The sequence below is a fragment of the Typopeltis vanoorti genome, chromosome 6 (assembly GCF_054136105.1).
Source record: "Typopeltis vanoorti isolate ZY-2024b chromosome 6, IOZ_Tvanoo_1.0, whole genome shotgun sequence".
In the NCBI taxonomy this organism is placed as follows: domain Eukaryota; kingdom Metazoa; phylum Arthropoda; class Arachnida; order Uropygi; family Thelyphonidae; genus Typopeltis; species Typopeltis vanoorti.
This window is the reverse complement of record NC_143554.1, coordinates 48,963,424-48,991,203: the sequence shown is the minus strand read 5'-3', so window position 1 is coordinate 48,991,203 and position 27,780 is coordinate 48,963,424. Positions and strand designations below refer to the sequence as shown.

The 27,780-nt window shown below is 37.6% G+C and overlaps 1 protein-coding gene across 1 annotated transcript in view; it reads left to right on the top strand.

Annotated features, from left to right (window-relative positions):
• LOC150105440 (uncharacterized) overlaps positions 1 to 27,780 on the top strand; it is a 763,287-nt gene that overhangs the window by 609,747 nt on the left and 125,760 nt on the right. The window contains exons 10-11 of the mRNA XM_090394153.1: positions 12,667 to 12,779; positions 26,621 to 26,769. Coding sequence (XP_090250279.1) covers positions 12,667 to 12,779; positions 26,621 to 26,769 — 262 coding nt within the window. The remainder of the gene's footprint in view (positions 1 to 12,666; positions 12,780 to 26,620; positions 26,770 to 27,780) is intronic.

The following is a 27,780-nucleotide window of genomic DNA, read 5'->3' as shown; positions in this document are numbered from 1 at the left end:
GGTCTGAAAGGTTCTCGACCATAGACAATATCTGCAATTTTTTTTCCTAAGTTAGTACATCTGTCATAAGCATCCATATGAAATTGCAAGTCATTCTATCAAGTAGTTTGTTTTATACAGCTGTCTGAAGCAAAAGTGTCTGTATCCCTTAAAATGGATAAAATAGAGTATCGTGCGGTTATAAAATTCTTTGTAAAAGAAGGTTTAACGCAAAAAAGAAATTCATTCCAAGTTCATAAAAGTTTATGGGCACTCTTCTCCTTCGTTTTCGACAATTAAGAAATGGGCTGCTGAGTTTAAACGTGGCCGTACCAGCCTTGAAGATGATCCACATGAAGGACGTCCAAAAAGTGTAACAACACCAGATATTATTGATCAAGTCACGATATGTTATTGGATGACCGTCGAGTCAAAGTGCGTGAAATTGCTGAGAATATAGGCATTTCAAAAGAACGTGTAGGATATATTTTGCATGAAGAATTGCAAATGAAGCTTTGCGCAAGATGGGTCCTGCCGCGGTTGCTCACAGCAGATCAAAAACGCACTCGCATGAAATCTCTGAACAGTGCTTGGAGCGTGCGTTTTAACAAGAATAAAACTGATTTTATGCTTCGATTTTTAGCTATGTATGAAACTTGGATTCACCATTACACACCAGAATCCAAACAGCAGTCAAAACAGTGGACAGAAGCCGGTTGTTCAGCGCCAAAGAAGACAAAATCGGTTCCATCAGCAGGAAATTGGTGTTTTGGGATGCTAAAAGGCATTTTGTTTATTAATTATCTTGAAAAGGTAAGAACAATAACCGGGGAATGTTATTCCGATCTTTTAACCAGACTAGACGGAAAAAATCGTGAGAAAAGACCCGGTTTGCAGAAGAAAAAAATCATCTTTCATCAGGACAATGCACCTGCCCACGAAGGTGTTTTGGCAATGGGAAAATTAAGGGATGTGCACTATGAATTGTTGGGGCATCCACCCTATTCCCCAGATTTGTCTCCCTCTGACTTCTATCTCTTCCCAAAACTAAAACTCTTCCTCGCTGGTCAGCGTTTTTCTTCGAATCAAGAGGTGATTGCAGCTGTGGAGGGGTATTTTGCAGATCTCATTGAAACCACTACAGGGATAATGGCGCTTGAGCATCACTGGAATACATGTATTAGTCTTAATGGAGATTATGTTGAAAAATGAAAATAATTTTGAATTAATTCGTTTTTTTGACTGTTAGGCCGCGAACATTTCAGACCACCCTTGTATATCGATCCAACAACAATGTGCGATAAAAATTAAAGACTGGATATGAAAAAATGTGATCATTCTATTGCGTCATGTATTTTTATAGGATTTCGCTTGCATGTGATCGGGTTTTTCTTCTTTTCAAAATACCTTTAAACAAACCGTTTTCATGGTACAATACCACACATGATTTGCCACCATTATCAACTATATTTTTTATTCTTGAAAAAGTATTTGAATACTTTAGACCGTGCTATTTAACTGAATTCAATACTTTCTATACTCAGTGCTTTCAGAAAGAAAAAAAAAAAACATCACCACTTTCAGTGAAGTGAAAAGGTTTGTCGTTTCTCTGTAGATTATACCTTGCAGACCTGAACTTCGCCCTATCGTACAAGCATTACTCACTGCGGTGACAGACTTAGTTGTGATTATTCCATCCCTCTTCTTTCCCTCTCGAGAAAGCCTCCAAAAGACGCGTCACGTTGATAGAAAGCTGCTCCGAACAGATGAATACTGGAGGCCATCCTCGCGGCGTGCCTGTGTTATCGACAGATAAGATTTTCGAGCCGTCTGCCGAATCCACTTTAGCTGCGATTGGTACTTGTCTCGAGTTAGTTTCGACTAGTCGAAAGAAGAAAAGGAAATGTCTTTTATTTTTATTATTTTTTTGTCTATTTCGTTGTTGTATCGTGTGAAATTGGTGTGAAATAAGACCCGAAGGGACCTGCCAGAATCGATTGTTTCTTGTTGATGTCAAAGATTAAAGTTCCCAGGAAACAACCATTACTGCATGCCCGTTGGCCTCTAAACTCAGTTAGGCTCTCGGCGTGTCTTGATTTTGCATGAGCACCACACGCGCGCGAGCACACACACACATTCCCTCTCGTGCCTGTTGTCTTTCAATCTCTCTCCAGATGTACAACAAGACATGTGTATTAGATTAGGCGGGTTATCTCTTCCCATTTGGTTTGATCACAGCTCCCTCTCGGCGCTATCTCCGCCTTTGCGTCCTCTGAAGGACACTTCCCCGCACGGAAGCACAGTTGTACAGCAGAAGATGTTTTCGGTAGACGTAAGCTGTCAATACCACCGCGTCTTGTGTTCTCAACTATTAATAGACATTGCACGCAGGCAACTAAGATATCCTGCAGGAAATGCGGCTGTTTTTATTGACGAGAAACATAATAAACGAATTTAAGATATAAAGTTGTGACTTGGTTGAACTCGCAATATAGTTAGCTCTAAGTAATTCATCTCTTTTCTGCATTAGTCTATCACATTATTCTGTTGAATTGAGGGAAAAAAAAAAAATAATGGATGAAGAGAAGTGATTGTTCGAGGATTTTAGATAATTTTTTTAACTTTCGAGAGTAAAATACGGTGTAATGTAGATTTACTATCGTAGGGTTTTTATACTAGTTTAATTGAATATTGTAGATTTTATGGAGTACATCATTAAAATAAATGAATTGGTATAAAGTGTTTTTTTTAGCATAGCAACAATAGCTAGTTTTTGTCCATAAATCTAATAGTGCTATTGAGAGAACAATATATCCCCTTTAACTGGAAAGACCTTAATATCCATCGATGTATCAAAGGATTTATGGAATAACTGTAATATATCATTGATCAACAAAAGCTAATCAAATCTGTTTTAAAATGGCATTCGTTGCTATTATTTCAAGTTAATTGGCGAAGTCTTAGGCGTTTCCAATATGCATTGTGTGAAAGTAGTATATAAATGCGAGATAAACTGAATTAATTGATGGGAACCATATAAATAATAATAATCTCGCATTTGATATAATCGATTATTGTTATTTCAGCTCACTTTCTGGAAGCGCCATCTGGGCAGCACTAAGAACATAGGACACTCCTTAAATTAATACAGAGAAGCATGCTTTACTTAAATTTGATAAACTGTTAGAGCTTGTATCAACAGTATAGAATAAAAACTTGTAATAGATATGTATTTGTTTTTAGTGATATATTTATTTATATAAACAATAAAAATATTAGCAGTATAATATTCTTTTTTTTTTAATAATGCATCTTCTCATCACATTATATGTAATGACGGGAACCGCTGGTAAAAATAGCTTAATATAAATAAAATTTATATTATTTGAACTGGATCCCTTTACTTCAGTTAAACAAAATGACAAATTAATTTTATGTTTATCAAGTGAACTAATCCTGCCATGGCATGGATGTTTGTGATTGTCTCTCACCTTCATACACTCATTCATACAAGTGTATAAATACTCTCAGATGGATTGGGTCACCATGGGAGAAGCAGATCCAAAAACCTCCCTTAATGGAAGAGGCCTTTACCCAGCAATGGGAAATATGAACTAAAACATAAACAGCGTGTAAAATGACGCTGATCTCCATTCATTTCTACGCAAAATGCTGTGATTCTTTTAGAGTTGAGTTCTGGTAAATATGATCTATTTAATTGCTTTCGAAATATTAATTTTAAGAGAAAATAAACTGAAAATATGTTATTCTAGATTATCCTAGATCAAGTACGCCATAGAACGTAGGAAACTTGTTGAATTAAGCAATCTTAGTGTTTTCTCCTCTTAATACATACCTGAAATAATACCATAAACTTTAATTGTTTTTTTCCTGAGGGACGTGGGTATGTAAGGAAAAGCACATTACCTATTCTGAGCAGTTTCGTTACTACAGTATGCATATTAATAGAAATCTTTAAACAAATAGATAAGATAACAGACGAAATGTGGCGAGAATTTTTTTTCTACTTTTTTTTCTGAGTGACTAAGGAATCCAGCAATCCTGAGCATCGAAATCTGAATACTTTAATGCTCAACATTCTCGATAAGCTCGTTTCCCATATGTAAATCTTAGCCATAATATACAATTGAAAATAGCAATTTCAACTGTACAGAAATTCACAAACTTCGCTGAAACATTGTCTCATTATATATATATATATATATATATATATATATATATATATATATATATATATATACTGTATATATACTGTATATATATTATAAGTATTATTTATATTTCTTAAAAATGGGAAATAATTGTTTTAGAAATTTTGCAAATTCCGTTGATGTGCATTTCACTAAAGCGAAAAATTATTAAAATCTAACAAAATCCAACTAGCACATACAGGGTGTTCGGGATAAATTTGACATATTTATAATTAATTATATTTTTCCGTAAGTTACATGTATTAACACACACTTCTCTTCATTTAAAAGTTTGGACCCTTCTTCATTCATATACAAGATGTCAGAAAGGATGGATAGCTGGAACCCACCTGAATCATGGAAGAGAATAACTTGTATCATGATGATTCGTGCCCGCCATCAAAATAAGGATATTACGACTGCTGCCCAATGTTCCCTGAATATAGTAAAAACAATCAGGCATGAACTAGAGACTTGCAATGGTGACTACGAGGATGTAGCAAGAAGAAAGATCCCTAGCAGACGATCTGATTGCGTTCGTACAGCAGAATTCCTCGCAAATCTGCAGGAACAGGTGTTGAAGAACCCTGGCATTGGAATTCGGGCTTTGTTCGTGGAGTTGCTAACTGTAGTCAAGCCCTGGATAACAAGGGTAGCCAATGGTAGGCCGTATGTATGGCAGCAGGATTCGGCCCCTTGCCACACCTCTGGGAAAAGTCAAAAATGGTTGTCTGAAAATTTCTACGACTTCACCAGTCCAAATGTTTGGCCTCCAAACTCCCCAGACCTTAACCCCATGGATTATTTTGTATGGGGCGCAGTTGAAAAAGACACCAATCGCACTTCCAGTAATACAAAAGCCCAGTTAATGGATAAAATTAAAAGTTTTTGCGGCCCTTCCCAGGGAGACTGTAGCATCAGCTTGTTCGAGGTTCCGAAGCAGAATTGAAGCTGTGATCGATGCTAATGGTGGTTATTTTGAGTAAATCTTGTTGATAGTATTGTAATTAACTCTGCCTGTAATGTTTTTTTGTCAGTTCATTAAATTTAATAGATACAAAGAAGATTTTCTTTTTCCTTAAGAAACTGTCAAATTTATCCCGAACACCCTGTACATTAGTGGAGCGGATTTTATGGTTTATCAATCCACTTGAACACCTACAGTTGAACTACGAATGAATCGAGCATGTTTGGTCTTACTAGCCAGATGTCTGACAATGATGCCCAGTAATTCCACATGCAAGTGGTCCTCTTTCGTGCCGTTCGCCAAATAACGGATTAACGCCTAACCAAATTCAACACTTAATAACCAGACAAGTTATTAAATAATTATTTCGCCTTTAATGATCTGATATTATATTTACATATGCTCGTACAATTACACAACTATATAGTAATAGTAAGCAAGCCTGTCATAATGAAAATGCCTTTTCTAGTAATATTGAAAACATCTTTTTAAAACAGCAATTGAGGATAGAGAGATGCGTATTCTGGTTGTTACACTGTGCAGTCTCTCTTCTCCATAGATGAAGGTGGACGGAAATATATACAAATTATAATTTCAATTACATTGCTTAATCTACGATAAGTGAAGAATTTTTTTTTTTTTTCATTTGTATTATAAATAACCGCTATTTACAAATTATGACAGATCAGTGTTTTCCTTTGTAACTTAAAAAAGTTTCGAGAGCGATGAAGAGCTTAGGAAATGCATTCTTCTATAGCAGTAGTAGCAGTAGTGATATTATACTATATTGATACTGTAGCAGTGATACTATAGCAGTAGTGATGTTCTTCTTCTGCAGCTTCTCCCATTTAAGTGGGGTCACTGTTGATGATGAGTCTCCTCCACATCCTCCTATCTTGGCTGTCACCACATCCAAGTTCTTCATCCTCAAGTCCTCTTCTACCAGCTCCCTCTATCTCTTCTTTGGCCGCCCACGCTTCCTCCTTCCTTGCACATCCATCTGCATGACCCTTCTTCCCACATATTCGTCCTCCCTCCTCATCACATGACCAAACCATCTCAACCTTGCCTCTTGTATCTTCTCTCCTCAGTTCGTAACTTTCACTGTTCCCCTCACATAGTCATTTCTCAGACGATCCTTTCTGGTCACACCGCACATCCACCTAAGCAGTCTCATCTCTGCTACTTCCATCCTGCTGATGTTATTTTTCCTCAGGGCCACAGTTTCTATAGCATATGTCATAGCTGGCCTCACTACTGTCGTATAGATTTTGCCTTTCAGATTGATCGGCACCCTCTTATCGCATAACACTCCAGCCATCTTCCTCCAGTTCCTCCAACCCGCTTGTATCCTGCATCCCACTTCCTTCTCAGCCCCTCCATCTTCTTCCACTGTGGAACCTAAGTATCTAAAGTCCCTCACCTTCCTGATGACCTTTCCTTCCAGCTCCAGATCTGTCTCCTGGCTGCCGCCCACTGTGCAACACATATACTCTGTCCTGCTCAGTCTCATACCTCTCTCTTTCAGTACTTTTCTCCATCTTTCCAGTTTAGTTCCCGCTTCTTCTCTTGAATCTGCTCACAGCAAGATGTCATCTGCGTACAACATTGTCCAAGGCGCATCTTCTCTCACCTCCTCCGTCACCACCTCCACAATATTAAACAGAAACGGACTTAATGCTGACCCTTGATGCAAGCCAACTGTTACTTGAAAACTTCCTGTCTGTCCCAGCAGGTCTGAACACTTGTCTTCACATTTCCTTGTGCATCTCCCGCACCAGCCTGACATATTTCTCCGGAACCTTCTTCTCCCTCAGACACCTCCAGATTTCTTGCCTTGGCACTCTATCATATGCTTTCTCCAGATCAATAAATGCCAGATGTAGCTCCCGTTGTTTCTCTCGAAACTTTCCCCTCATCTGCCGGGAAAGATAGCATCTGTTGTTGATCTACTAGGCATGAAGCCAAATTGTTCCTTTGTAATCTCCACCTCCTTTCTCAATCTTCCATCAAGAAACCTTTCTAGGATTCTCATTGTTTGGGACATCAACTTTATTCCTCTGTAATTTTTACAGTCTTGTGCATCCCCCTTTACCCTTGTAGATGGGGACAAGAATACTCTCCCTCCATTCCTTGGGTATATTTTCCTGTTGGCAAACTTTCATGAACAGGTCCCACAGCAGGTCAATTCCCTCTTCCCCCAGTGCCTTCCATGCCTCCGCCTCCACTGGAATCCTGTCGGGACCCAACGATTTTCCATTCCTAATCCTCTTCATGGCCTCCGTCACTTCCACTCTCCTGATGTTCTACACCATCCCCTCAGAAGGCTGTCCATCTTCTCTATGAGTCCTTGCATTTTCCTCATTCAAAAGTCCCTCAAAGTATATTCTCCATTTGTTTCTTATGTCCACATCCCTCCATAATACTCTTCCTTCAGCGTCTCTGATCTGCCTCACATGTAAGATGTCCTTTGCTGCTTTATTTCTACATTTCGCTAGTTGGTAAATTTTTCTCTGTCCTTCCTTTTTTTCTAATTGATCATACAGATCTTAATATGCCATGGCCTTCGCCTGTGCCACAACTCTCTTGGCTTCTTGCTTTCTCTCTATGTACACCTCTCTGTCCTCTTCCACTCTTGACTCATCCCACTTCTGCTTTGCCTTCCTCTTAGCTGTCACTGCCACTTGTACATTATTATTCCACCACCAACCCTCCTTCTGCTCTCTAATCTTTCCAGATGTCTCACCAAGCACCTCGATTGCACAGCTCAGGATTACTTTTGAATTATGTTTCCACCAATCTTGCACACTTTCCAGTCCATCCGAAATCCTCTCTAACACCCTCTCCCTAAAACGATTCCTCACACTCTCTTCTTTTAAGCGAAACCACTTAATTGTTTTCATCCTATGGCTTCCAGAGGTTCTTATCTTCGATCTTATTTTAAAGTCTGCGCACAGCAGTCGGTGTTGCTGTGCCACTTGATCTTTTGGAATTATTTTACAATTTGTCACAACCTTAAGATGTTTTCTTCTAGTCAAAATGTAGTCAATTTGTGAACTGTTGTTACCACTCCTAAATGTTATCAAATGTTTTTCCCTCTTGTAGAAAAACGAGTTCACAATTGCCAGATCAAACGCTACTGCAAAGTCCACAACCCTCTCTCCTTCCTAGTTCATCATTCCCACTCCGTGGCCACCACGCACCCTTTCGCAGTCTCTATTCTGTCTTCCTATGTGTCCGTTCAAGTCTCTTCAGACAATCACTATCTCGTTTTCTTAGCTATAGCAGTAGTGATATTCCACTAGTTAAAAGAAAACAAATTTTACCTGGAGTCCAATATTAGCCATTAGTTAGTGCTTATGATTATTTCATTAGCCTGACAAGTATTCCAGTCCGTTTTTCGTTAAGTGCTGTCACTTTCGAAAATGTTTTGAGAGTAGACATTGTTTTGCTACTGATGTAAAATAGATATATATTATATTTTCTTCTGATAATTTTGGCAGCAATGAAACCTTTCAGTCTTTTTTCTGAAATATTTATAAAATTAGATATATTAGTGTATTATTCTTTAAAGACAACATGTTGTGATCAACATGTTGTCTTTAAAGAATAATATCTGAATTCGGATTCCGTATGGTGCAGTAAGATTTATAAGTAATTTTTATCATATGGAAGCGATAGGGTTTTCCTAATATAAAACAGCGAAGACAAACTTAAAATCGAAATATTAAGTCAGTTGCTTGATAAACGTTAAACGTTATTACTTTTGAGAGGTAAAACAGAAAATTAGTTGGCAATGACACTTGTACATGTTTTTCTTACTATAATAAAGCAATCAAAAATTCAAACATTAAATAAACGCATCTAATAATTCACTTTCAAGATTCGACCGACAAAGTGCACGCTTTTAAAAGGATAAAAAAAAAAAAAAAAGACTTGAGAAAACAATGATTTCATTATAAATATAGGCACAAACAAGTCCTCAGTGCTCGGAAAAATCGTACTTGGTAATAGAAGTTATCGTCAATGGAGCAGCAGGAACGAAGCAAATGTGTCCTCTCATCTGTCTTCCTCTTAACGAGAGCAAATCCATTAGACTTAGATGCAGGATGAGACTATTAGTCGCGATCTGTGGCCGGACAGATAAGTTTTCTGATGTTGGCTTTTATCTCGGCCCCGAAATAAATACACCATGGCCACCACCCGTCACATTCATCAGGTTTTCAGATACAACATCTCTCTCTCTCTCTCTCTGTTAGTCTAAGTCACTAACGTAGCTTCCGCGCCATTCTCTCTGTTAAAAATATGAAATGGCATGTTTATGTAGTTCTGTTGGCACTAGCTTGCAAAGATAATACGTGAAAGATGCAGTACTGATTTTTAAAAAATAAAATAAATAAGCAAACAAACCATATTGAGAAACAAAAATTTGTTTCAAGTTCGTTCCATTAAGATGGTCCCTTTTAACTCTAATTATAAACTGAGAGTTAAAAGGGTTGCTTTCTTTTAAATTACGGTATTAAAAGTACCGAAACTAAATGTTGCTAACTTACATTATTTTAAAATCATTTTATTTTCTGTTTATATCTCTCACTCTACAGACAAAACGGGGGGACAAAGGGACTCCAAACTTGAGAGGATGGAAGATATTGACACAGCAGGACGATAATGTAACACACACACACACACACACACACACACACACACACACACACACACACACACACACACACACACACACACACACACACACACACACACACACACACACACCACTAGTAAAGCATCTCGACGACTCAATTTATTTAATTCATTTTAACGTATTTATTTTATTTATGGCAAGAATAACAAGTGTTTAAGGCATCGACTACGAGAGATATTCAAAATAGTAGTTGAACATCACAAACTTTTGGCAGATAAAGAAGCCGAATAGAGTTCATATTTCATCGGCCGAAATATGAACAAGATTTGTGGGAGTTATGTATAGAAGGAAGAGCTTTCTAGGATATTCCGTCAATTTTCAGGAAATATGAAGCCATCTACCAGCATATATAGTGAACGATCGAAGAGGAAACTTGAGATCCATTGCAAAGGTCGAAAATCAAACTTCGTCCTTTAGTTTTCTGTCAGCCCTAGTTACAAAGTTAGCAGCTGATATAACTGCAAGCATTTTAAAGGAGTATGGCAATATGGAAAATACCCTTTGCAAAGTGGCAAAGTAATTTACTGCGAGTATATTTATTGTTTATTAAGAGAAATAACACACACACTTTAAGTTTCCAATAATTAGGACAGTAGTCTAAGTCAGGACGATGAAATCACTTGCCGTTTCAAGATATTCATAAGAATCTGCCGACAGAGGGATTCTAATCAACAGCCTCTTGGTTGACGAGACGAAGTGTTATCCGGAGGGTTTGCAGTTATTTTCAGTCGGACTTAAATTGCCGTATAAAAATTACCAGTACCGTAATTTAATAAATGGGAAATTCAGAAAATAAATTTAAAAAAAAAATCCTCCTATCTTTCTCATCCGTCCCTTAGGACAGGTTGAGTACCCCCCCTCCCCTAATGAGGGGCTTACGACGAATTAATGCAGCCGGCTCGTCACTCTTCTGCTGCATCCCCTAAGGGCAATATTCGTGACTGTAATCCGTTGTGTGTGTGTGTGTTCACGGGCCGGTTGGACTTTTCTTGCCTTGTCTTAAGCTTTTCACGAACCATTGAGGTTCTTTTATTATTGGCCTTAATCCTCCTGCTGTATCCTATGTCTGTAGATGTGCGTTCACGGGGCCTGTTTACCTGTTCTGGGGACGAAATAACCTGATTTTCCGGGTGAAAAAAAAATCCCTTACCTCCGTATGAAACCGGTTAATTCACCTTTCGTCGAAAGAGACCAGATAAAGGTTCTCACTTCACTGACGAGAATCGAACCCAAGTTTTTCCGACCAAAGGACTTCGTTTATACCGACTGAGCTACGGAGGCTCTTAAATAAAAAAATTAAAAAATTTAACAATTATATTTTTCTAGGTATCTTTTAAAAGGTCTCAGTAGGTCATGTATAGAAGTTTTGATTTTCAAGTGTAGCGCCCTGGCGCAGACGGTTGAACGACGTCTTTTTTCTTCTTCAGATGAGTTCGTGGGTATCATTTCCAGAATGTCGGATTTTCACGATACAGAATTGTCCAGCAGCTATATTATGTCCTATACGGTTATAGGACATAATATAGCGTCTTCGAGCACTTAGAATTTGTCTTGGTCGTAATTCCATGTACTGTTCATTCCTTTCACGAAGTTTTTTCCCCTTACTTAAATTAACTATTTTCTTCGTCTTTACTGCGGAAAGTTACTCTTTAAGCTAAAGAGTAACCAGTTTGCTCTTTAGCCCGATCAAATGCTCGACAAAGTTAGCGGCGGAGAAAAGTTTGGTTTGCTGATCTTGAATTTACTATCAGAAAACCACACCATTAACTAACTGCATATCAAATATCCTTTGACATGCAGTCAGTTAATAAGACTAGTGTTCGAAGCCAGTCCTTCCTAAGAGAAACCTGATGAGGTTTTCACAGGAAGTTGAGTCAGCCAGTGTCACGTGGAGATAGTACGGGTTTTTCTCAGCCGCTAACTTTGTCGAGCATTTGATCGGGCTAAAGAGCAAACTGGTTAGGTAACACGTAGGTAGCAGGCATAATATCCCGAACTCATTGTTTTCGTCTTTATTTCAAAACAACCCTACTCTTAAAATATATTTTAATAACTTTCAAGTATGCTTTTTGAATTTTTTTACTTATTTATACGTATTAGTGTTAATCTTTAAGCTTAATTCCACTCATCTCACTCTTGGAGGTCCAATCCGTAGAATTAAGCAGTGACTTTCGAAAATGTTGCTGCAACAGCCACAGGTTGAAATACTTGTGTAATTCAAACTTTAGCGATGCGTATTGAGGGATTGTGTGGGCTCGTCTATGTGTCGAACTCTTTACTTACATAAGGTTACGGCCTTTACGCAAGGGCAGATTTAACAAGAAACTCTGGAACATTTATGTTAGGGCCCTGAGACCGAACATATTATGCATGATGACAATTGAGTGAAATGCAATATTATGCTTCAGTGAAGTCAAATTTAACTTAGAGGCTTTTTTAAAGGTTCAAAACAATTCTATTTAAAATAATTATTATATCACAATAAATAAATTGTCATCCCCATATCCTGTTTTTTTTTTTTTTGAATTAATCAAACTGTTGTTTTCTTTCATGGGAATTAAGATTTGAAGGAAAAAAAAGTCCATTGTCGTGAAATATCCCCCCCCCCCCCACTGCTTCTTGATGATTGCAGTTTCTCATACTTATCTCGATTATTTAGTCTTAAATTTATGCTAATAGTACTGGCTAATATTTACCAGAATTGTAATATTCTGGCGCAAATTATTTATTCTATTTAAAATATAGAGATTTTATTTGAAAACAAATGGAATTTTCGAATGTCATTTCCTGAAATTGTTTGATTTCAGCTGGCAGTGAAAGTCGGAAAGCAGAAATCGTTGTGAAGTCCGCTTTATCCGATCCTTGCCTTCGGCATCAGGTAGCGGCACTAGTTGGTGAAGAAGTGTTATTCGCTATAGTGGTGAGTTTAATAATTCTTCCAAAATTAAAAGAATAGTTATATTAATGAAAATCACTTCACTTTTTGTATACGGAATATTGTAATATATGAAAGCACTTTCGTTTATATGTGTGTGTGTGTGTCCGCGCGGTTAGCCTAGTGGCTATGCACTTCTGAACCGTATGCCTGGGGAAGATGTGTCCTAGGTTTGATTCCCGTCGACGACGTGAGGAGCTTAAAGATCTTCCTCAGCCATATCCAAGTTAGCCGGTATTTGGCGTGGGCAGCAGGGTTTTCCCCTCCAGTTTATCTGGGGGTTTTCATCCTGCAAGCAAGCAAACCGTCCCCGTGAACACACAGGCTACAGTCATAGGATACCTCCAGGAATAAGGAGTAACCAACCTATATGATCAAATCTGCCATTCAGATTTCCGGTGCGTTAAGTCTACACGTCTGAGCACACATTTTTTAGTAGTTGAGCACTGGATTGGATAATTGTCATAGGTTAGTAAAAAGATTTTGATCTGATAATGAGAAATGAAATTTTCGAAATATTAATTAAAACTTCATTTCATTCTGAAATCAGTTTGCCCGTTAAGCAAAAGCAGTTGGTGATATATATGAAAATACAGTAATCGCGCATTGCAAGGCATCACTTTAAGACTATCTTCAGTTATGACCAATGTATTTGCGCACATGTATATGACTGCTTAAACTATCAACTTTACTGACATAAGGGGTGAAGCAAAAGCTTTTCATATTAAGAGAAACTGTGTGTGGAGAAAGTTTATGAGCTGAGTGGGCTAGGAGATTAGTCCTCAGTGTTGAAGTTTAGGATGGCTTTAGGTCTTTTATGTTTGAAATAATCCATTGCGTCATAATCTGCAGCCAGTTGGATCAGTTTGTTAGGGTGCACAGATGCTTTTGAGAAGAATTTGATTGCTATAGTCTGCATGAAAGGGTAAATATAGGGGACATTTGTGTCCCCGTGTAGCTGGACAGTTCGGATGAACCACGGGGCTCCCAGGATCATTCTGAGACATTTATTCTGGATACGTTGTAATTTGAGAATATTAATATTTGCAGTATGACCCCAGGCCGGTGAAGCGTAGATGAGTATTTGGACGAAGCATCAGTTTGTATATGAGAAGTTTGATTCTGGTGCTCAGCTTACTGTTTCTTTTAATTAGCGGATAGAGCTGGGCTATGGTTTTTGATGTGTTTGTACAGAGAGTCTTGATATTGGATTGAAAGTCAGTTTTCTGTCTAATATTACTCCAAGATATTTGATCTCAGTTTTCCACAGGATTTTTGTGTTGAAAAGGAGGATATCTTCATTAGAATGCAAAGATCTTCTAGAGAATAGGACGGCTACGCTCTTCAGGGGATTCACTTGGAGTCGCCATTTGGTGAAATATTGTTCGATTAGCAGTAGGTTTTCTTACAGTTTCTTGATGGCTAGGTGCGGCTTTAAAGATCTGGCCAATATCGCTGTATCATCTGCATATAGAGCTTTAATTGAAGATAATGGATTGTGCGGTATATCACACAAGTATAAGGGAAATAGGATTGGTGCTAGTAAGGATCCTTGTGGAACTCCAGCCAAGATGCGTTTTTGTGTTGAAACTACTCCACACATTCTGACTTGCATACGCCTATCGTAGAGGTATGCCTTTATAAGATGAATGATTCCCATTGGTATACCAGATGATATCGGTTTGTATAGCAAACCATAATGCCAAACCTTGTCAAATGCACTGGCTATGTCAAGGAAAACAGCCCCAGTGTATTGACGCCAATTAAAACCCGTGATGATGTGTTCCATCAATCTGTATTTGTTGTGTGGTGCTATGAGATTGTCAGAAGCCAAACTGCTCCTCAGGCAGGATATTTAGTCGGAGTACTGAATCTTGGAGTCTGGTAAGAATTACCTTGTCGGCAATTTTGCCGAGATTTGAGATGAGGCTGATTGGTCTGTAATTTTGAAACAATCTGGGATCTTTTCCAGGTTTATGGATTGGTACTATGTCCGCCAGTTTCCAGTAGGAAGGTAAGTGTTTATAGTGAAGGATGGAGTTAATTATATTTGTCAGATGGACAATAGCTCTACGTGGTAGTAGCTTTATTACTTTGTTAGAGATACCATCGGGCCCAGGAGCCTTTTTGTTCTTAAACTTCTTAATAATATCATATATTTCAGCAGGTGAGGTGGGCGCAATTTGTGTGGAATATGTGACAGCAGAATTGAGTGAATATATATATATATATATATATATATATATATATATATACGGTGAATCTTGTATATATGGTTAAAATCAAGGTGATCGTATGCAGGTTTACATTGTTTTTCAAGATGATTTGCTATAGCTTCAGCTTTATCAGCATCAGTGTGGATGAGACCTGAATCTGTTTGGGGGGGGGGGAGGTTTATTTCTGTTTTTAATCTTTCGGATGATATTCCATATGGAGTGGTTATCAGTAGAGATAGAGGTCAGTTTTTCTTCCCAGAGTTGAGTTCTATGGGCTGCGAGGGCATCTCTCACTGCAGAGTTGAATCTGTTCAAGATCCGTTTGTCTTGCGGCGCCCTGGTGTTGTGGTATCTTTTTCTTGCCTTGTTTTTTTCTCTGATCAGATTCATAATATCTTCTGGCAAGTGGTTGGATTTGCGGGTAGTTTCAGGGGTAGTAACTGTTGCATAGGCTGCTTTAATCTGTTCTGTTAGATTTTTAACGGCAATTTCAATTTCCTCTTTTGATTTTATGATGGGAACAGAACCAATATATTTTGGAAGTACCTTGGAGAGCCTTTCCCAAGGAATGAACAAGTGAGGGGAGGGAGATAATTTTTCAAGGTTTCCCAATTTTAACCGTATTGGGTTGTGGTCTGGTGATAGAGTTAATTGTCATTAACTTGTATTGGAGTCTGATGTGCTGCAGTATAGCTATGTGCAATACATCAGCCCGACCAGCATAGTTTTGTAGTATCTGTCCATTTTTGTCAGTGGAACGGCTATTACAGGTTGAATGCTTGGCATTTAAATCACCTGCCACAATGATAGGCTCTCCGGTATCGAATAAGGCGTTCAAATCCGAGAACAATAATATTTTTTGTGGAGGATGATATGCTGCGAAGATTTTTAATTTGCTGGCAGAACTCGTGAGAATCTCAATGCCGGTGACCTCGAGGTTGGTGGTAGGAGGGATGTTTATGGAGTGATGAGAGATGAAATTTTTAATGTAAATGGCCGTGCCTCCTGCTCTGTGGGATAGTCTATCGGCTCTATACAGATGGTATCCACAAATTTTGAGGTTGTCTGAAGGTTGTCTTTAGTAAAAGGACATCTGGCTAATGTCTTTGGATGAAATTTTGAAGTTCTAAAATCTTACTCCTCAGGCCGTTCACGTTCCACGCAATGATCTCTAGAGATTCTGGTTTTAATTTGTTACTATTCATTAGTGAGTGTTAAGATGATGGTTTGTGTATCCTTTAGGAAGCTTTTGGTAGAAGAAGGTGAGGGGTTAGATCTACTAAAGTCCAGCAGCATATTTGCTAGTGAGGCAGTGTAATAGCTGTCAAATTGGATAGTGGAACTGGTTGAATCTTTTCCTGGGTTAACTTTTTTACACGAACTACGTCTGCATATGTCTTTGTCTGATTTTGTTGGAATGATCTTTTAGAGATATCTGGTTGCAGAGGATAAGTTTCTGAGCGTTTTTGGATGACCGTGGGGGACAGTGGAGTTGTGGTCTCTTGAATAGGTCTGCTATGGGGGAGAGGAGAGTCTGCCTACTGCCGTCTGCTTGTTTTTCGGGTTTTGGATGCAATCTCTATAGTTTGCGGTATGAGGGCCACCGCAGTTGGCGCATTTTGCCGGAGTAGTTTTGGCTTTGTAGATGTGTTGGTAGGGTGGCTTTTTGCACACTTCAAGCATTTGAACTCTGCCTTACAAAGTCTCTGCGCATGACCGAATATTTGGCATCTATGGCATTGTCCAGTAGAAGCCTTCTTTCTCAAAGGCTTAGGGTGATTCTAAGACCACATACTGATTTGAGTTCATAGATGTTTTTGTAGATTTGGTGTATCTCTATTAAAACTAGAGGCATGGGTGTTTTGTCTGCTCTAGTCATCCTATTGACCTTGATAGGTGGTAGGTCTTGGAGGCGGAGGTCAGCCTCTATTTCGTCAGAGGTTATATCCTCTGAGAGACCCCTTAGAACCACCTTCAAATTTCGTTCTGAGCCAAGAGAGAAAGTGTGGTATTGGATATTGTTTGAATCAAGCTCTTTAATTAGTTTTCTAAAGTCTGACACAGTAGTAGACTGAATCCTAACGCCATCGACAGTATTTTTGGCCGAGATTTACTGTATCTGAAGGTTTGACATGATGGATCTCAGTTGTGTACATTTCCTTTTTTCACGTAGGACAATCGGAGGTACCCTCTCTTTGTGGAAGGCAGTGTGATCAAGGCTGGGGATGTCCTCTTCCATACCCAAATCCATGAGAGGTTCAGTGTCAAAGCTTTTACGTTTCTTACGAGCCCGAGTTTCATCGAGGTCTGTAGTAGGGGAAATCACAAAATCGAGTTTCTCCTCAGTCTGGGAACTATCTTCGCACTCTTCAATTTCATTTGGCAAGGAGTAGAAATTAAGAGTGCCTGGCCAATCATTTTCAGCTTTTTTTTAGTATCTTTTTGAGAATGCTAATTAAACGTCATTTGGTGATGAGTGAGTTAATATAAGCATCATCGTCCTCTTCCTCACACATTGCGAGATATTTAGAAAGATAAATAAACAATGGCGGTTAGGCCTAGCGAATTGGCCTATATATAAATGGAGAATCATTTACCTGTGAGTGATTAGTTATGGTAACCACAGACTTGTCTGGAAATTCTTACTTTGAACAAGAGAGAGAACAGTGATTTGCTCTACGACAAAATTTGATATAATGACTGGCATGTAATCTAACATGTAGTATGACTATGACCAGAGTATGTCTGTAATACAATAACAGTAAAAACAATGATGATATTACCACAGAACGGATAAAAAATAAGAATACGCATAAAGGAATATGGTTTTCCGAAACCTGTGAATATTAATGAAACACTTAGAAGAGTGTTGAAGTGTATTACAGCACAAAATACATTTCGACCAAATTATCAGCTAATTAATTTATTGCATGTCCATGATCAAATACTGTCTTCTACAGAAGGGGAAGTACATTTAGACTTTACAGCAATGACAGGATTGTCACCAAATATGGCGTGGCAATATTTCCGATAAAACAGAAGCTGTGACTTTTAAAGGGAGAGTGAGAACAGAAACAAAATGATTGTTTTTAATAATAAACCAATAGAACAAGTCGGTCATTTTATCTTGGCTGTAGTATAAGTTCCATTGAAGAAACAAGGCGAAAACATAAACATAATAAATTTACAAAAATTATTGGGATTATTAATAATATTTTAAACCTGATTTGTAAACCTTTTCATGCAAAGAGACACACGTACACACACACAAAAAAAAAAGAATAGGCTTGCTTACGCTTGACTCCGCTGAAACTTTTATAGTTTCTATATTCGGCATGGAACACTTGTAGTTTCTCTATTCTGCTTTGGAATAATGTTGGATTCAATATCCACTGAATTTGAATAATTTTGCATCGCCGAAGTGAAGCCTTTTGGCTCTCTTTTTCAGAAAAAAAGTATTTATTTTTTCAGCTAAACATGTACTGGATATATTATACGAAGTTAAATATGGACGATTAAAAAAAAACCTATAATGAAAGAGGATGAGAGATAGCATTGTATCGAACAGAACTACAAGGCCTGTTGAAAGGAAGTCTGGTATGAATGTCAACAGTTTGATTTGAAAAGTATTTGCATTTTAAATACCGGTATTCTTTTTTTAGGGTAAACCTATTGTAATGCACTTTTATGAATATGATTGCTATTGATGGATAACTCAGAAGTAGCGGAATTCTGCAAGGAAAATGAAAGAGATTCCTTCGAATTGGGGATTAGTGAAGTACACTCGTTCCATTTTTGTTTGTTTCGTAGAGATACAAGTCGAGAATTTGACTGAATATATTTAAATCTGGAGGTGTTTCATGTTGCCAATTCCTTGTGTAAATGATTATGGAGAACAAGGAATGTGTAGATGTATTTTATGAGCTGGGAGTTTATAAATCTTGGGGGATTATAACGTGTGATATCGGGTGGATAACATGCGAAGAAAGAAGATTGCCACAAAGAGCAAAGGTCGAAATTAATAAAAGTTGAGAATGATTTGAAGTTTGACGTTTAACTATGTACAGATATTGACCAACATCTTGTTTGTTTCTACTTACGTAAAGAAAAATAAGGATGGTGCCCAGGTAAACTTCCCTACAAAAAACAAATAGGAACAGATCATCTGTGAAAAAGGAATTAGAGTGAAGCTGTGAAAGAGTGGTCGTCTGTTAGGAGGATTTCCCCTCTTCTGGATAGTATCGAGCATTTTATGGAGGGTTTTATCGCACCATCTCAAATGTGTGAACACTATTCTAGTGTTGGCGGATTTGGGATTTATGTACTGTTATAAGTTGTACAGGTGAGAAATAGTCTCTTGAACCGGAAGAGCACGCCAAGTTTTGGAAGCTAGAAGAGCGTACAGATATATTGTGTTGTGCCTTATTTCTCATATAAAATACGGTCTTAATTTTCTTATAATACTGGACTAAGAGGTTCAGCCATGATATTATTAGACTAACAGCCTTTTATGAGTGGGATTCACAAAAATGCCTTCAAATAGGTGAAGAAGTTGGCTGTTGATGACCTCTTTCCATTGTTTTCAAGAAGATCTAGGTAAAATCAGTGGAATGATAGTATGATGGCTGACTTTTATCTTTCTTTTTTCGAAAGAATGCGTTGAATAATGGCTCGCTCCCATGCTTGCAGATGCTAGTCAAATAAGAGATTAAAAGCAGAATGAGTGTTGCTTCTGGAGCACTAATTTTGAGAACTTCTTCTCGCGGGGGAAACGCTACCTGGACTATGAGACGTTGTTTCTAAGTAATTAAGGATCGTTCTGCTGTCATTCTAAGAGGGGGGGGGTCACAGAAGGCATGCAGGTTCGGTCTGTTTTGATATAGTAGGAGGCGATTTACCTATTAAAAAAAGTTGGAGGTTAAGACCGTCGCCAAGAGGTTGGTCGGCCTTATGTTGGGTAATATTGCCACTCTACAGTTCAGAATGAGGGAAAGATGGAAAACGGAAGGGCAGAAATTTAGCGCCTAATAGCCTTGGCGACAGATCCGAAAGCTTGACTGACGAGCGAGTGGAAGGAAATGTTCTGCATTTTGCCATTTTAATGTTCGATTTCTATTTGTTGATTTTTTGTGTGTTGATTTATATATATATATATATATATATATATATATATATAAGGCGTCCGTGCAGGTTGAATGCGATGCTCAAGTTTTTAATTTGAACCGTTTGAAACTTCTTTGGTACGCTTGTAAGAGAGCCAAATCTTTGATAGTGGTTTGAGATTTTGAGAGAAAGAAAGAAACCAGTATTGGGGGGGGGGGGTATTCAAAGTTATTCGTTTGCAGTAGGTTTTGGTTTGGGAAAGGAAGAATAAAAATCACGGTGGCCATTTGGTATTGTTATAATATCCAAAGACGAGGACTGAGATTACTTGAGTGAAGGACGTCTCATAGGAAAGGAAACGTTGGCAAAGTTATGGTGTTAGTCACCAATGGAACTGCTAATATATACAGTATATTCGGAAGGAGAATAATGGGAGTGAACCAATATTTTAGTACACAGGCATACTCTTTGTACTAAATCAATACTATTAGCAAATATTCTGTATTTCGTTTCTCTTGATCAGTGAAAGCTTAAAGCATTATCTTCTTCTGGCGGACTAGATATGAGATTAGTAGGGAAGCAAAAAGTGATCATTCTGAAGCTTGTGGGGGGGGGACTTCATTATTGGTGTGCTTTGTTTAGCGTTATTAACGAATATGTTGCTAATAACTCGTTTGTTCTCGCTAATTATATATATATATAATAAATTTTTTAACTTGGGGATATTGTATATTAGGATAACCAAGTAATTTTATAAACTTGGTTATTTTAACTCCTAATCCCAAGTATGCAAACAATTAAGTTTGCGCCTGAAACAAAGTTCAAGTCTAAAGATGTTACAACACCAAGGAAACTCATTGTAAAGGTGATTAGGAATTAAAATACTTGAGATTAGGAGTTAAAATAACCAAGTTTATAAAATTACTTGGTTATCCTAATATACAATATCCCCAAGTTAAAAAATTTATTACATCTCTATCTCCTCCAGAGATTTTTATTAAAAATAAAAACACCTTGTTGCAACTTCTATAGGTAAAGATGATAAGGCTCCGTATTACTAAAACCTTGGTATTGGTATTTAGGGTCTAGGTAGTGACCCCACCCATAATTCATTGCAGTATACATCTTCTAGTGAGATATGCTTTATATTATGGGAAAATACTAAGAATAGTGATCAGACCTTTACCTACCTTTACAATGAGTTGCCCTGGTGTTGTATCATCTTTAAACTTGAACTTTGTTTCAGGTGCAAACTTAATTGTTTGCATATTGGGATTAGCAGTTAAAATAACCAAGTTTATACAATTACTTGGTTATCCTAATATATATATATATATATATATATATAGAATTAATAATTATATTGACTAGAACCCGAGGAGTATAATAAAAAACTTGAATGAATCACAACTAGTTTCATCGGAGTTCCGACTTCTTCAGGTGAATAAGAAATAACTAAAAACTTACAAAAACTAATACGGTAAAAAACATGGGCTTTTCAGTTTAACACAAAAGAGTTAGAAGAATAACAGTCATATTGGAATTAGAGACCGCGTGGCATTATTGGCGTGAGTTGATGTCGAGTGATAGCTGATTTTAGAGCGTCAGTATTGGATTACTGCGCTATGGGAATCAGGCAAACTGTAATTCCAATATGACTGTTGCTATTCTTCTAACTCTTTTGTGTTAAACTGAAAAGCCCATGTTTTTTACCGTATTAGTTTTTGTAAGTTTTTAGTTATTTCTTATTTACCTGAAGAAGTCGGAACGCCGATGAAACTAGTTGTGATTCATTCAAGTTTTTTATTATACTCCTCGGGTTCTAGTCAGTATAATTATTAATTCTAAATGTATACGTCCCGAGTCAACTCTAGTAACAACATATATATATATATATATATATATACACACATCAAGAGTCAACTCTAGCAACAACATATATATATATATATATTCAACACGGATTGTAGCTACAGTTCGAAGCTAGCTGAATTTTATAATAGTCGTTTTTATAGTGATACGATGTTTCTTATAGTGTTTTTTATTTGCTTGCTATGTTCCCACGCCTGAAGAAGTCGGACAATCGGAATATATATACACACACACACACACACACACACACACACACACACACACACACACACACACACACACACATACATATATGTCAAAGATACCAAGCTATTTTAAATATAAACCTGGTTTTAATCCATTTCCCAAGTAAGCAAACAGACAAGCTTTAACGTTTATTATACCAAAGGTAAAAAACTTTATATATATATATAGTCGCCGACTAGAGGGAATTTTTCTAAGCCTTTTTTCGACCGGTTCCCGAGTTAGTCTATCTCTGGCACAGGCAAGCGGGTTTTTTCCTCCCGGAAACTCGGTTTTTTCGTCCCGTAAACTCAAGAAAATCGACCGTAGAACCCACAGTATTTCAGACATTAAATATATATATAGTGTTAGGGACCACGAGATGGCGGCACTTGTTGAGCGTCTCTCTTCACTGCGTGCCGCTTAATTAGTGATAGCCGTTAAAAAATATTTTTTTAATATATATACAAAAAAAAAAAACTTCGCTACAGGATTTGTTTGTTGGGAATTACGTCGAAGCAACTTAGGCTGTGAGTTCATTATATCTGTTAATTGCACGTTCCCTACCAGTTTACTGTATTTTGCTGAATGAAAAATACGAGTTTTTGGAATTCAGAATCCTATCACCTCACTGCAAGACTTACAGGAGCAGCAAACGTCATCTAAGTGATTCTTAAACTGACATTTTTCTTCCATAAAAGATAACTCTTTCATCTTCTTTCCATAGTGAGTGAAAGCGCTCATGACACACTATTTTGAAAGTTTGACCTTCCTAAAATTTAAGTGCGCTGATATCTGCTGTCGATGCATTTACAGTAGAGATGGTAGTGCTGGTTTAAAGATATGAGATAAGTGATAATTATCTGATTCTTTTAACATAATTCTTTCTTTTGATCAGTGTAATTGTAATGATTCGTGTAATTCTGCTTTGCTTACTCATAAGGTGGATTATGCCTAACGATAACTGGATATTAGTTATTACTAATCTCCCTATGGACTGATATATCAGCCTTGTGTAACGTGGGCACTTCTCTTAGTCCAGTGTGTCATTGAAGATGAGACTGTACTGGGGTTGTTACCATGAAATGTAGAGACGTTGCTCTGTGGTTCGGATATCACAACTATTCCCATAGCAACTGAAGTTCTTCTTACCACTCATCCTAACAAGTCTCTAAGGGACCCAAACTGGATAATATTGTGAATCATAAATAGCACAGAGCATTCGGTTGGTCTTTCTTAATTGCTGTGCTTGCATATGTCAGCTGCGGAACGCGACAGCGCCGCAAAAGGTAGGAGTTTATGGTGGGATCGCTGAATCCTGTAGGCGTCCGCTTAAAAGCTGAACATCCGCTACTCCCAGCGTTATCGGTTACTAAATTTGTGCACTGGTGATGGAAACAGGCCGTAAATTTACTGAGGCGCACATGGTGGTAGGCTTTGCTAACACTAAGGTAGAAGTGAGAGCAGTCAAACGGCAGACATAAAATAGACTCGATGGACTGCGTCCTCGTAACAGTCCCAACGAGATAACCCTTCTCCGTCATTAGTGGACACTAACAGTGAATCGCTTCTCCTTAAGTTAGTGGCCATGGTTTGCACTGTTACTGTATGGCTCTTATTGGCCTGTCTGGTTATATTCGTTATTTTCAGCACGCAACCACTGAAGAGATTTTCTCCACACCGAGGTAGGCTGGTAAGTTAAATAGAAAATTAATCACAGCTGCTGTCCATCGTCATGGAAGGACGCATAATATCCAACTTTTACACTGATGCAACTAGTTAATTTTACAATATTTTAGTTATGCTAAAAAGAGCATCTCTAAGGGACCCAAACTGGATAATATTGTGAATCATAAATAGCACAGAGCATTCGGTTGGTCTTTCTTAATTGCTGTGCTTGCATATGTCAGCTGCGGAACGCGACAGCGCCGCAAAAGGTAGGAGTTTATGGTGGGATCGCTGAATCCTGTAGGCGTCCGCTTAAAAGCTGAACATCCGCTACTCCCAGCGTTATCGGTTACTAAATTTGTGCACTGGTGATGGAAACAGGCCGTAAATTTACTGAGGCGCACATGGTGGTAGGCTTTGCTAACACTAAGGTAGAAGTGAGAGCAGTCAAACGGCAGACATAAAATAGACTCGATGGACTGCGTCCTCGTAACAGTCCCAACGAGATAACCCTTCTCCGTCATTAGTGGACACTAACAGTGAATCGCTTCTCCTTAAGTTAGTGGCCATGGTTTGCACTGTTACTGTATGGCTCTTATTGGCCTGTCTGGTTATATTCGTTATTTTCAGCACGCAACCACTGAAGAGATTTTCTCCACACCGAGGTAGGCTGGTAAGTTAAATAGAAAATTAATCACAGCTGCTGTCCATCGTCATGGAAGGACGCATAATATCCAACTTTTACACTGATGCAACTAGTTAATTTTACAATATTTTAGTTATGCTAAAAAGAGCATAAATTAATTATAGTACTTAATTTATCACCCAGACCACATGGCCTTATTGCTGTTTCAACAGTTGCATATATATATTCGAGATTTTTCTACAGTGGGTTTCCATGGAACTATTTTCCCGAAACGAGATTCCACCTTATTTGAATTAAAATTTTCTGCAGTTACCTGCCATTTTGGGTAGTGTATATTGTGAGTGGTGTGGTAGCGTGTCATTCCACGAATAGTCCTTGCAGCTATCAGCTGGTAACAGATTTTATTACGTTGATGAGTTCTTAATCCTGGTGTGTTCGGGAATCTTAAGTGACTGATATATATATATATATATATATATATAAACAAACATATTAAATGACTATAAGCCGAGCAATAAAATTAGAAACACTTTTATTTAAAAAAACCGCTAAACTAATTTTTCTCATGTTATGCACTCAACGAAGTCTTTTTAAAAGACAATAGATGCCTTTGTCATAGATGTTGGTGATTGTCTTTCACCTTCATACATTCATTCATACAAATATATACAGGGTGGTTCAAAATTCCACGTACAAACTTTGAGAGGAGGTAGAGAACATCAAAATCAACCATATTCACATAGGAAAGCATGACCGGAAAACGCCACCTTAAAGTGATAGGTGACGCTGTTCGCCAGCGCTCCAGGTGAGCGATTGGGGGCTTCCTCATTTAAGCTTTCGACGTCGTGCGAAGAAAATGCGTCGTTTTACGAACGCTGAGATGGCAGACATGCACATCGTTTACCATATTATGTAAACTACCATTGAATTGTTCAGTTACACCTAATAAAGTTTTTTACTCTACTTACTGCCTTGTGTTATTTCTGTATCTTTGTGTCTCTGTTAGCACCTTCTGGTGGCGTTTCCGGTTATGCTTTCCTATGTGAAGATGTTTTGATGTTCTCTACCTCCCCTCAAAGTTTGTACGTGGAATTTTGAACCACCCTGTATACACTCTCCCAATATGGAGTTGGGTCACCATAGGAATAGACTTAGCAGTGGGGAAGATACAAGCTGAAATCATCATCATATACGTGGACAGAGATGCACCGCTCTTGTTAATGGGGCCTGTACAAAAAATAAAAAATAAAGTTTGTTCCCGTATGTATAAAAAAATTTTAGGTTGTCCGTTCTCCAATATGTATGTATTTATTTATAGATGAGGGAGAAAACGAAAGAAAATACTGAAATAATCTGAAAACAAAAGAGTGTTCGACTGATATCCCTGTATACCATTTCATCATCATTATATTAATATTCTGTTGGTGATTTCTCCACCTCAATAATAATAAACAAAAATCAAATCATTTTCCTATTGATCATATAATTTCTTTTTTTTTTTAAATATTTCCGATTTTTTTTTCCCAGAAAGATTTGTGGTTCACCTATTATATTTTTAACCTTTACGTTAAGCGTTTATTACATGAAAAATACATCTGCGTGCGAATCTTTTCGAAATTAGTTTATATCCTGGCGGTTATCTTGCAATGTATGGAAACCATTGTATCTTGGTGTTTAATATAATTATTAATTAGCATATTTCGTAGGTAATCCTGATATTCGCTTATCCCTTTTAAGTGCGTTCAGTCTATTCTGTATCACATTTTCAAAAAACTATTCGGCAAACATTGATTTACTGATATTGGCGGTGCTTTAATCATGCTAATTAATCCCTGTTAATGTAATACACACTAACATTTATTCGAATTTTTTATTTTATTTTTTCAGTTCTCTACTTTACATGCACCACGGTTGCTGCTGACTAGAATACTTTTACTTTTGCTCGCATGAACAGAAATGTCCTGAAATTGATTTGGGAGAAAATTGAACCTGTCTAATAAGCTATAATTACTTGTTTGATTAAGTTTGCTAAAACTTTGTTTCTTTTAATTAGATTATGCTTGGAAGTATTAATTATTTTTAATAAAAATTATTTTCAGAATCCTTGGCCAGGATTACAACATGATGGGTTCCAGGTTAACTACACGATATACAACAGAGACCAATCTCGTATCCTTCATTACACAGATGTCCAGTTGTTCGGTAGTGTTACGGATGAGCGGATGACACCACGCGAAGAAATTATGAGGTCAGTTGTTTGTAATAAAGCCACTTTTGTATATCCGAAGTACGAGTATTCTGCACTTAACGTATATGTTGGAATGATTCAAACGTCTTTAGACTATTGGTAAGCCTTACCTACGTCACCACCCAGAGGTCGATAAATCGATCCGGTGTTGAGGCAACCTTGTGCACTTGAGCGGCGCACGAAATTCATTTAGAAAACATTATTTTGCATAATTGATAACATAATTAACATCACTTGTCAGGGAAGGCTTAATGAGGAAATTTTGAATTTTAAATGAACCGTTAATTTATCAGCATTATTAATTAAGTAGCCCATATGAGGCATTATCGACACTTGGCACTCTTTCCTCCCACTCGTTTCGAGACCACAACCCGTGACTTTTATAAAACTTGCTTTTTATCTGGGGACATAATTTGTGGCTTTTATGTACCCTTTCATACTGTGTCCTAGTTAGACAGATGTGTTTTCTTTGTCCTTGATAATTGCTTCTAGCCGATTACTTGTAACATTGAGTGCAAGTGGAATTGTATACAAGTTTTCTTTTGTTCTTTCGTTCATGCGTCCGCTCCCGCACACATTCATTCACTTAAAACAGAACGCTTTTTTTTTTTTTTTTTTTTTTTTTTTTTTTTTTTTAAATTTGTTTGTGTTCAGTTTGTCCACCTTTCCGAAGCGAAGTATTTTTCTAACTATAAGCACCGGGTATGAACCTAAATGAGGCAGACATTCAGCTTTCATGTCATGTGTTATCAGTTGTCAAATTCGTTTCTCTTCTCTCTCTCTCTGGTTTTTTTTTTTTGTTGTTTTGTTTTGTTTTGTTTTGCACGCCTCATCCTGTGAACTTAAAAATAGGTAATTGGCGATGACAGACTTCAACATGTTAAGTTAGCATCAATATTACCTGCAAAGAGGCGTATTTAGATGGCGGTTGGTTTTTGACATTGATGAATGAAATGTGTGAACTAATTTGTATTATTATGCTGAGGGCAAAAAGGGTGGGTGGAATTAAGA